This window comes from Malania oleifera, chromosome 4 (assembly GCF_029873635.1).
Source record: "Malania oleifera isolate guangnan ecotype guangnan chromosome 4, ASM2987363v1, whole genome shotgun sequence".
NCBI classification, from domain to species: domain Eukaryota; kingdom Viridiplantae; phylum Streptophyta; class Magnoliopsida; order Santalales; family Ximeniaceae; genus Malania; species Malania oleifera.
The window spans coordinates 84,577,502-84,590,306 of record NC_080420.1 but is presented as its reverse complement, the minus strand read 5'-3'; the positions used below and the strand labels follow the sequence as shown (position 1 = coordinate 84,590,306).

The 12,805-nt window shown below is 35.5% G+C and overlaps 1 protein-coding gene across 1 annotated transcript; it reads right to left on the bottom strand.

The window, feature by feature from the left end:
* Nucleotides 1–9,454: 9,454 nt before the first annotated feature.
* LOC131154428 (probable xyloglucan galactosyltransferase GT17) lies at nt 9,455–11,649 on the bottom strand. Its single transcript, XM_058107194.1, has one exon. It carries the CDS (start codon nt 11,319–11,321, stop codon nt 9,909–9,911), a length of 1,413 nt encoding a protein of 470 aa, XP_057963177.1. The 5' UTR covers nt 11,322–11,649; the 3' UTR covers nt 9,455–9,908.
* Nucleotides 11,650–12,805: the final 1,156 nt, after the last annotated feature.

The following is a 12,805-nucleotide window of genomic DNA, read 5'->3' as shown; positions in this document are numbered from 1 at the left end:
TCTTTTCCCTATATTCTAGTATTGTTTTCCGCTGCACTCTAGAGTCTACAGAACCTAGCAACCTAGGCTCTGATACCAAAATGTAATGTCCTCAAAATTCTTACCATTTTTTTTTATATCTACATCCATACCTAAGCAGCGGAACACACATCACATAACCATATAAATATGTAAATAATATACAATACCACAGTCTAGTATATATCGACCATAGCCATACAAAACAAATCCCTCCATCATCATCTACCCCAAAAATACAAAACCTTGTCAAAAACTCGCCCTATAACCAGGGTAATCAAAATACTATATATCTGCGAGCCTGATCTGCTCGCCCAGCTGGCTCACCTGAAAAATGTTAAATTCATGGGGTGAGTCGACACTCAGTAAGTGGAAATATGCTATTACTAGTGTGTGACAACTAAGTTAAAGATACTTTTAAATAGTAACTGAACTGTAAAGCAATAAATAATCTATAAAGCATATCTTTCTTTCACAATTTAGAATATACTGTATCATCTGTATTTTCTACTTTTCATACTGATAATATCATACTATACTCATCATATACTGTAAAACTGTATACATATACATAACTATGCTTTATCCCTGGGACTCTGTACGTCATGATTTGACCCCTCATGATAGGGTTGTGCGGCCCGTAGGCGGGACTTCATCTAGTCGGTCCTCCAAATAAGTCAATATACTATACACTACCTCAGCCCGGCCAAACTACATCCACTCCTAGGCTCGGGATTGGCTACTACCTCGTCAAAACCAGCCCCCTCCATCTAGTGAACTGGGGAGTTGCATCCTCTCTGAGTACGGCTGACGGTACCCACGCACTATCTGAAATATGTGGTTGCACTCTATCTGTATATAGCAACGGTACCGTGCTCTATAATCTATATCTGTACTGTATTTGTCTGTAATCTTTTCACAGGGATCTGATACTATATATATATATATATATATATATATATATGTTTCATGAAACTATTCACATAAAAATTGTATATGCATGTAAATTTCTCTGTATAATCTTTGTGAATATATATCTATATTTGTATATTCTGTATAACTCCATATATTGGGAAAAACTATATAAACTGTATGTACTATCTATATCTCTGTATTCAGTATACATTATAAAAGCTGTATAAATTCTTCATCACATGAAAATCTACTCAGGCCACACAAGCATTTAAACTCATAATTTGTAAAAACTGTGTAATAAACTGGTATGAAAATATGTCTATGAAATCTTTGTTAACTTTATATTAAAATTCCTAGCATAGCATATTTCCCTTACCTTAACTTTGGAAAGCCCCCTATAAAACTCTGACTCTAGACTTGCAGGGTTCATAACTCAACATCTTGAAAACAAAATCCCCCAAAACAAAACATCAATATTTTCTAACCTACAACATTTCTCATAACTAAGGGAAAGGCAAATACTGAATAAAATGTCTTACCTTGAGATTAAGACGAAATCCAACCAAACTTTTCCAACGATCAGCTCCGGAAAACTTGTAAAGAACTTTGCCAGGAGCATCGTGGTAGCCTCAAATCTTCGATCCGGTGAGAAACAGGCCCGGAAACGAAGAGAAAAGTGAGAGAGGGACATAGAGAGAGAGAGAGAGAGAGAGAGAGAGAGAGAGAGAGAGAGAGAGAGAGAGAGAGAGGAGAGGTTTCTTGCACCGTTTTTCATCAAAAATCCGGGTTAAACACAATTTATATTGCGGCCTTCGTCGACGAGACACATCATCTCATCAATGAATCTTTTAGTAATTTCGTCGACGAACCTTGCTTCCTCGTCGACGAAATTCAAGCTGCCCCAAAACCTCTCTCGGTATTTTCTCATCGACGAGGCGTAGTTTCGTCGACGAGTTCCCTTATGCACTCATCGACGAACTCCCTGTGTTCGTCGACGAGGGCCTGTGGAAAATCATTCGGGTTATTCTTTCCAAAATGCAATGTTGTTGACGAAGCCTACTGCCTCCTTCTGTTTCTGTTTCCATTTTCTCTCTCTTAATATTTAAATATCATTATTTTTCGAGTCGTTACAATTTCCACCCTTCTGGGGTACTTAAATATGTTTCTTCAAGAACATTATTTTATTTTTCTCAATTTGTACTATTCAAGAGTATGATTCTAATTTATAATATTAAATTAGGTAATAATTTACTATCTCTTCCGGATGTTAAATATATTACTTCATCTGGAAGATAAACGTTTCACCTCTTCAGGAGGTCAATTTGAACATCTCTTCAGGAGGTTAAAAATATACCCTCTTTAGGAGGTAAATATTTACCATCTCTTCTGGAGATTAGATATGTAGCCTCTTCAGGAGGTCTATCTTTTCGAAAGATTAAATATGTAGAAGAAATATTTAAATATACTGCCTCTTCAGGAGGACTATCTTATTATCTATTCTAGAGATTGGTACTCTTTAGACTTTAAAAGACATATTCTCTTATGGAGTAAAGTTACAAGAAATAAATAAATTAAATATGATTAAAAAAAATATCTCAGTTGGTTAGAGTCTCGAGCTGATAACGTGTTATAAAAGATGTAGGAAAATAAATAGTGATGATACAAAAATTTACGTGGTTTGGCTATGCCTACTCCACGAGTAGATGGGATAAAAAACATCACTATCACGGGAGGAATTATAAGATGATTTTGAACTAGCCTTATGTTGACCTTATAGGTCATTCTCAGTTTTGATAATGACAAATACTCTTTGTATTTGATGACTTTCAAGTTTGTGTGCAGGATCATATTAGTGAAATCAATTGATGGCACATGAAGACTTGAAGAAAACAAAGACCCTAGAACTTTCTCTTTATTGTACTTTATATTATTGCCTTATTCAGGTCTGTAATAGTAACATAGGGCAAAGGTTTGTAATAATCTGCATTGAATGCATGTAGAAATCTAAAAGCTCAAGACCTTAGAGAGACCTTAGGGGTCGACTGACGCCAAGTTTTTTGGTGTACTTAAAAAGGCCTTAGAAAAACCCTAGGTCCTAGCACTCGCACGTAAGAAAGTCCCTAACATCACTTAAAATATCAGGGGAATTAATTGAAACAAAAATTGGACTTAATTGAAAATTTTGAGAGAGGTCTGGTGACTGAACTTGTGGCGTTCAAACTGCCTCAGGCACCCAAATCATGGACAAGTCAACATCATCCATGGGCAACCAAATCCCTAACCTGACACCTTTTCACCAACCCGGATGCCCGAACCTTCGCGTTCAAAATACCCTCGGGCGACCGAATTGGAAAGTTCGGGCTACCGAACATATAACTGGGCACCTAAACCGTTGACATATTGATTTTTGCCTTAGGTCAGCCAACCGAGCTTGAACTCAGGCACCTAAACGTCCAAAAGTAGTTTTTTTGGACTCAATCTATTCGGGTGACCGAACCATGGTTCAGCCACCCAAAACCTGTCAGATTGCTTTTTTTTACCGGGGTTAAAATTAAGTAAACTGGGTTAATTTTCTTAATTAGTTTTAAAACAAATCTAATAATACCCTATATGTCCCCAACGGTCATAATTTACCCATTCTCTATATATAAGGGTTCATTTGCAAAAATTAGTTGTGATTAGCAAATATGATTAGCCAAACTCTCTCAAATTTCCTAAACCCTATTTGTTCATTCCAACCCCATAACACTCAAATACCTTCGTTCCTTTGAGAAATCTTGCCTTATGAGTGTTTATTGTTTGTTATATTGTTCTAGAAACCCTCACTTGTATATTACACATTTGATTTTCATATTGAGGGTTGAGCTAAATTCCTCCCCCCCCCCCCCCCCCGATTTCATTTGATAAATCTTTAGTTGGGAAAAATCATATAGTTAAGTGAGTTTGCATTATCATTACAATACTCATTTGGGCTTATACTTTTGTGTGCAAAAATATTTTACAAAGTTAGATTTCAAACAACTCTTGTGCTAGATACATTTTGAGAAAATATTTTTGAGTTCGTTTGAATATCATTGCTAGCATCTTTGAAACACTAATCTGATATTGAGATTTGATATACTTTGCTTTCAAAGATTATCTTGTTAGAATACTCTGCGCATATTTGAGATTATACATCTTATTGAGTGTTGATTGCATACGTAGAGCACTGAACTTATAGTTCATACATACTTGAGGTGCATTGATTATATTGTGCATATTGTAGTACATAGTCTACTTAGTTGAGAAGCACATTTCCGTATACGCAAAAGTTGTATTTCAAATTTGTTGTATTCTAGGCACGAGCTTGAAGAGGGAGACTAGCCCTCGTAAATAGTCCTGGATTGGCTTAGACTCAGTTAGGAAAGTTATGTGCACCATCCTGGTAAGGAGTAGGTTAAGGTCAGCCCGCCTTATTTACCTGGTTGTAACTGGTGCCGCTCCACCTGTTAAGTGAGTTTTAGTGGAATCCTCGAACTTGCGAACTAGAGGCGGGGACGTAGGTACAGTTGACCAAACTCCGATAACATATCATGTGTCTATTTATATTTTCGCAATTTATTTACCACACGTGTATGTTATTCTGTGAATGTTAAGCATGATTTAATTTTCACACATTTTATTTATCTGTGCGCATTTGGAATTGCATAACAAGATCCTAGGTTGTGAAATACTGCTCACATCTGGTTTAACCTATGAATAAGTTTTAAAATTCCAAATCACCCCCTCTTGGGAATACACCAAGACTAACACCTTGTACAAAATATCTTCGGCCTTATATAAAATATCCCTCTTCTCTTTATCTCTCATCTTCTCTCATCCTTTTTACATATCTACTTACATGGAAGCATGCAATCTGTGTCCCAAATGAGAGGGGGGTGGTTCCCTTTCATAGGGCAATTTGTTAGATGAAGGGGTGGAAAATGAAAGAGTGGAAGATGAAGGAGTGGAAGATGAAGGGGTGACATTCATATTTTCATAAAAAATAATAGTTTATTGTTATACATATACATATTTTTCTTTTGGACAGCCCAAGGGCGAGCTGAAGCTAGATTTTTGCACTTGGCTATTATGAATGGAGTCCAAAAATAATGGTTATAGGGCTTGAATCCACTCCTAAGATTTAAAATTTTTTTTTTCCTGCTGACACAATGTTGGTTACAAATCATGTTTGTGAGATCAATGATTCTATGGTAATACAATGAGCAAATGAGTAGTTTTTAGTTTTTATTAACTTTGTTTTCCATTTTATTATGCTTGCTCTATGCCATAATATTGCACATTTAGATTCAAGTTTAAAGGAAAGGGATAATCGATTTTATCCTTGGTGGGTTTGTTTCAATAATGTTTACAATGCTAAATATGTTTGCTCTTGTTCTTGTTTTGATCGCATAATAGTGTCCTAGTTGGCTACCTATAGTAGACCTTGCAATTTTTTCTAGATAAAACGATATATAAGATATTCTACTTTCTAGTCTTGCTTGCTTAAATTTTGCTTGCTTATTATACTGAGATCAAGCTTGTGCTAGTAGCGTCCAAACTATGCTTATTGTGTTAGGATCATTAAGCACACAATATGGTCCCCTTATTATTCAAAATAGATAATTAATGATTTTTAAGTTTTTAGGTTTTTTTTAATATTTTTCCATTTTAATTATTTTTGCTCAATGTTATATGTCGATAGTCAATTTTTACCAAACAAAATAACAAGATCTAGCTAAATATATATAAAATTAAGCTAAAAAATCAAAGAAAAAAAGTTGTAGTAAAGGGCTGTCGATATGCCACTTATTGGTAGTTGACCAACCCTTTTTCCTTTCTCTGATTTGGCCTCTATAGGCAGTCAATCAACCTAATGAAATTTAATTTCTTTTTAGTTGTTTTCATTTGTTTGGCTAATGAATTTAGACATGACAAGTGTCCTAGAATTTGTCACATGCTAGACAACAATTAACATAGTTGATATTTGTGGGCTAGTGGTTATTAATTTGAATTTGAATTTTTGAAATTCAAAGTAAAATGTTGTTTGCCTCCATCTCTTGAGAGGTCTATAAATAAGACCCTTTGGGAAAAAAATTTGAGTACGACCAAGTAGAGGCAAGGAAAGGGAAATACAAATGATTTGTGCATCTTTTAAGTTAGAGAAAGATGGTTATAACTAGAGTTTGTAAAGAGAATTTCATCTCTTCTTGTTCTTAACTTAGGGTTCCTTGGGGTGTGAGCATTGTTGAGTGTATCCCACTTGATCTACATTGATTGTAGTAACACAAGGTTAATCCTCTATCCCTCTTTTTTTTTTTTTTGGAAATTTAGTTTATGTTTTTGCATATAATGTTTGAGTTTGTTTTACGCATGTAATTTGCATTTATTTGATTGGATCATGTCATCTAGGGGTGTTAAAATGTGATAATGATTTGAATTCATGAAAAAAAAAAATCATTTGAAATGGCATAAAATAGATTTCTTTTGGAAGATGGGCATGTAGACAGTCGATTGGCCCACATGCATAGTTGATTGCCTCTAAAGTTTTTGAAATATTAGTCATTAGGCTACAGTAGGCGGTTTATCGGCCTACCAAAGGCCATGTTTTTGGCTATTTCCTCAGAATTGTTTCTATATCTTCTTCTTCTTCTTCTTCTTTTTGTGAATTTTTAGGCTCTAAACACTCTCTAGAGTGTATTTGTCGAGTTTGACTTTTGATAACTAAGGGGATAGTATATGCGGCTGGGGGAGTTCTTTAAAGATATTAATGAAATCCACAACATAGTTCACATTTGCATCGTGAGAATAATAGAATTTTGTTATGTCGAGCATGACACTCTCTTTATAAACTCACTACAAAGTATGTGCTTGACAACAACTGGGATATAGCTGACCATCTAGAGGTAGTGAGGACAATAAAGAATTTGACATACCTATTAGACTCAGATATGTCTAATGAGTACGACAATGAAGATGACAACGAATGAAATATTAAGCACTCATATCATTTATTCACAATGATTCGTCCACAACTCTCTCTCTCTCTCTCTCTCTCTCTCTCTCTCTCTCTCTCTCTCTCTCTCTCTCTCTCTCTCTCTCTCTCTCTCTCTGCAGCGCATGTACATTAAAACAATTCAATTCAAGGTGTTTATACGTATGTGTGCACTTCGTTTGATTAATTCATGAGTTTTTTTTTATTATACTAGCTAGCTATGAAGCATATACTAAAAGACAATATATTGCTAAACAAGAAGTGAGATGACATTTATAATAACAAGAAAAATGTCAACACAAAAAGTAGTATGAAAACATTACATAAAAAATGTAAACTAAAATTACCTTACTTCAACTTCGTTCAATAATAGTTATTACAATCATGCTTTTAAGAATTTGACTCCTCATTCCATTTTCTTAATCCCAAGAAATATTTACCAGTCATATCATTTTGCAAATAGGTAGGTCTTCAACCACATACTATGAAGAATCTCTAAACTTAAAAAATAAACTCTTGCATTAAGGTTGAGTCAGCCCGATGATTTCAAGGTTACGAGTGATCACTCCTAAAAAAATCATATAACTGTGTTTTATTGATCATGGTTGGTTTTTTCTCCATACGTAGGTATTACATATAAAATTTCATGCGAAATGTAAACAAACTTTCGAAATTTGGTTAACTGACGCGGACCTTTGCATAAAAACGATGACACCTTTTTAATCTTTTAACACAAAGTCGATAAAGGGGAACTGAAATTTTCATGCAACGGTTCTCACAATTATCCATAGAAATTTCAACCAACTTTTGAAAACTTAGTTAAACATAAATTTTGCGTGAACCGAATCTTTAGTTACAGAAAACTATGAGTAGTCCCTTTGGTTTTTATAAACTATTTTTTAAAAGTTGTTAAAGCTTGCACAAATTTTACAAGCGTACAAAATCAATTAAAATAATTTAAAAATAAATTCTCAAATATGGGCAAGGAGAGAGCATCCATTACAATAATATATTCTAGCTATGGTTGTGTGATTTGACACATTTTTCCTAACTTGGAAATAAAAGATCCATTTTTTATTATAGAAAAACCTAGTAAAAAAGAAAAATAAGAATGAATTAATAATCTTTGAATCTTTATGCAATCAATAAATAATTCCTTCACCTTAGTAAGCTCACTTTGGTTGCCCAGATAAGACGTCGATTGGTCATGACCGGAATGGACTTCTCTATAATGTAAAATAGAATAGTCACCAAAACATACTTTTGAAAAGCCGGTTTTATGTTAGGTCAGTACATTGCATGCATGCAAACCAAAACCGTCTTTTGGATAGTTGGTTCTTACTACGTAAACGGACTAATGAAAAGTTGATTTACCTTACATTTGTACATTGCATGCATGCAAAGTGAAACCGACTTATGAAAAAATCAATTTGTTGGCGTCTTATTAACCTGCATTCATAGAGGAAAGCAACTTTTAGAAAGTTGGTTTATATAGTAAGAACCGATTTTCAATAAGTTAGTTTCATTTTAGTACAATTATATAAATAGTTTCTCCATTGTCATACAATTATATTTTTTTTATTAAAATGTTAATATTTTCGTAAAAGACTCAGTTTAATTGGAAAGTAACTTCCTTTTTTGGCAGAGAAACCTAATTCAGTCCCTCCTTATCGGCCTACTTTTCCATTTTATTTCATTTATTATGAGGATTTATGAGGCACCCCAGCACTTCAAGCTAAGCACATACATTGCTTTAGAAGGGCCTAAAAATATTAATTTATTTTTTAAGATTTTTATTGTAGAGGTAAAAGATAAAGAATTTCTTTAAACATATATAAAATTTTTTATTTTTAAATTTTTAAATAATTTACAACAAAAAAATTATTTTTAAAATTTTTTAAAAATTATATAAGGTGATATTTGAATTCATAAATATTGGAACTCGAGTCTAAATTTGTGTGATTTTTTTAAAAAAAAAATATGTGCATAATCTATATAAATTAAAATTTAGGATTCCAATATAGGTAAGAATGAATTTTAGATATTTTCTAATTTTTTTATATAAATTTTAAAATTAAAAAATGTGGTGATATTTGTAATAAAATTATTTTGATGAGTAAATAATACTAAACCTGTTTATTGTTAATTTCTTATTTATTTAAATATTATAGCCAATTGATAAAAAAAAATTTATAATCTTTAAAAAAATTAAAATAAGAAAATAAATTTCGCAACTAAATGGCCCTCATTTTGACTAGTAAATAATACTAAACCTGTTTATTGTTAATTTATTATTTATTTAAATATTATAAACAATTGATAAAAAAAATTTATAACCTTTAAAAAAATTAAAATAAGAAAATAAATTTCGCAACTAAGTGGCCCTCAATTTTTAGAAAACTCTCAAGGTGGTGTAAGCAACGCGTCATAGCTCAATCAATTTCAGGATTGCGCTGCATTGACCTACTACTTCCTTGATTAACGCATCCATCCATCATCCCATACATTAGCGCGCACACGTTACACATATAATCTAAATTGCTCGGGGCACATGTCAGCCACTGCCCTAAGTGTATATACATATGCTACGAAAAAATTTAAATTATGTATGAATGAACCTATTCTGTTTCTGTACAGCAGAAAACACTAATAAAAAAAAAAAAACACACGTCCCAAACGGCAGCAGCACTTGCGGCCGGCGACGGCCTTCAAGTTTCAACCCTTCCCTGCATCACCGTCCTGCATATTATATTAATTAATATATGCATCACTACAAATAAATAAATAAAAATACAAAGATAAATCCATGGATTCAGAACCCCACTAGCAACCGTTATTAAAAGATTGAGAGAAAAAGAATAGCACGTCCCAACCAACAACTGCTACCAATTAAGCAACCAATCCATGCGGCGGCTCACAGCTGGCATTGGCAACACTTTCTTGACAGAATTAACAAATTAATTCAACTGAACTGGACGTGGTTGGACAACGCGGCGAGCCCGACGTCGACGGCGTCCAGAAACCCCGACCGCGTCGCGTTTGGGTGGGCGTAGGTGACTCGCGGTATCAGATCCACCACCCTCCTCCGCATCCTCTCTACCCTTTCAGCCGGAATCAGTCGTAGCTCTTCCTCTATTCTCCTACCGTTTCCCGTCCCGTCTATGTAAACCGAATATTCACTCCCATCACTCGGAAGGAACCACGCGTACTGCGAGTACGCCGTGTGCGGCGAGAAGAACACCGGAATACAACCCGCCAGCACCGAGTCGAACGTGGACCGCCTAGTGAACGAGTCGCCCGGCGCCTGCAGGCAAAACTCCGACCTCATCATCACCTTCACCACCTCCTCCGGCTCGTAGCACTTACTCGCTCCCTTACCGCATTTCACCAACTCGCACCGAATCGACTCGGCGCACTGCCTCATGATCTCGTCCCTGATCGCCGCTTTCTCCACGCCCACCCTCGGGGCTCCGACGAAGGAGAACAAGTGGATCCGGTCCGCCCGTCGCACTCGATCCTGCCAAGTGGACATCTCCTCCCACGTGGACGGATGGAAATAGGAGGGGTAGGGAATCCCGTGTTGGTTCGACCCCCGCCAGGGGTGCCTCTCCACGGTCAGCACCGAGATGTTCCGGACAGGTGGCAGCATCAGGAGATTGTTGGCGCCGAAGTCGGGCCCACCAGGGGACCGCATGAAATCCCACGCCGTCCTTCCCAGCACAAGGAAGTGATCCTTTCCGTGGCGCCTCCGCCACCAGTCCTGACGGCGGAGATACTCCGCCAGCTCGACGGCGAGCGCGTCGCGGGCGGCGAGGTCGCTTTCACGGAACTTGCTGGACGCGTGAAGGCCGCCATAAAAGGGAACGTAGAAGAGAGAGGCTCGGCGGGGATCGCGGGTGCGACAGGGGTGGTTCTCCAGGCGAGCGTGGAAGATCATCTCGGCGATGAACTGGTGGGTGGCGAACCAAGCGGAGGTTGAAAGGGGTTGGCCGAGGCCGGCATTTGTCACGTGGGGGCACATGTCGGTGTAGACGTTTAAGTGGCGGCAGTGGCGGAGGAGACCGCGATTGAACTTGGGCGGCAATTCGTAGACGTAGACCGACGCGCCTCCGTCGCACGTGGGAAGGGGCGATGACTGGGGCGTCCATTTGGTGTGGTTGTAGGTTTTGGGAGGAGAGAGGGTTTTGGAGGGTTGGGGGAAGCAGAAGAAGAGGAGAAGAAGCCATATGCAGAGAAAGGCGAAGAGGAAGAGAGGGTATTTGAAATGTTTGGGGTTGATGAGCTTGAGATATTGCTGCTGAGTTTCTTTCTTTTTGAGGTGTTTCTCTTTCTCCGATGACGCAGGGCTTGGATAGGAATGCATTCTGGTAGACATGAGAGAGAGAGAGAGAGTGGTGCAGAATTAAACAGAGACGGAGAAGAGTGATGGAAGAAGAGTAATGAATTTCTTGTGGGAAGGCTTGACTACCCAACGTCATAAAGAAAAACGTAGCGTTGCAGGAAGTTTGGTGGGAAATTGATGAATAAGAGCTCGGAGCGTCTACAGCTCGAATAAGACAGGCTCCACGTTTCCACCTCCAGAGTCTGTAATTGTGCGATTTAAGGGAAAGATTTAAATTGGGTTTTGACTAGATTTCAAGGTGAGAGTTTAATGAGTTTGGATTTTTCTTAATCCCTTTATTAGTGAATAAATAATCTATGAATATGAATTTGCCTGTTTAGTAAATAGGTATCAATTAAGTAACCGTTTATAAATATAATTTATTTATTTTAACTTTTTTTCTCTAATACTTTATCAAAATTGACGTAAAACTTTTTTAAAAAAAAAAAAATGTCTTCTATTTTATTTCTTAATATCTCAAAAAGAAAGGTAAAATTTAAAAAACAGTACATGTTTTTTAAAAAATAAAAAATAAAAACAACACCAATACAAATATAATCTATAATTTACATTGTTTATCATTTTTTTCTTCTTCAAATTTTCAACAAATCTACTTATATAATTTACAACCATAAAATATTATTTATCTAAAAGCTAAAAAGTAAGATAAAAATAATAAAATATTATTTTCAAATATAATACATAACCCAAACTTATCTATCCCGTTCATTAAATGAGTTGAGTTGACCTATTCATAAATTGATCGTCTCGCCTTAAACCCAAACTTAGCTTAAATTGACAGGTAACAAATCATTCATTGGATCTTGATCCATTTTGTCACCTCTAATTTTGACAAAGAGTTGTATAAAAAAATATTACTTGCAATTTTTTTAAATATATTTTTGGTTTTATTATTAGAAATAAAAATAGGGGCACCATCGACATTCTATTATATGGTATATTAGTTGACAATAATATCATTTGATTTTTCACATAAGTAAAAGAATTTAAAAAAACAAAGACAATTAATTCGTCTTTTTTCTTTTAAAAAATATTTGCCATTTGATGCATATAAAAAATAAATATCCATAACAGCTTGTAAGTGTTAATAACCTTTTCAAAATTATTATTTTACAATTTTTTGTGGTTTTATTTGTTATTAATTTTTTTAGAGTACAGAATTATAAAACATAACACAATATAACATTATACATGTATATAGAAAGACCTTAGGTTGTGAAATACTATTGTTGAATTAGCTAAACTTAAGAATAAATTTTAAATACTCAATTCACCCCCATTCTTGGGAATACACAAAGGCTAACAATTGGTATCAATCTTATAACATTGACTTAAATGTTTTTACTAAAAGATTGAGATGACTCTCATTGGTGTATCCCTATATGGAGAGGGACAGTCACCTATTTGTCCTCCATTGTTTTGTGGTGTCGATTACACTACCAGAAAAATTAGAATGA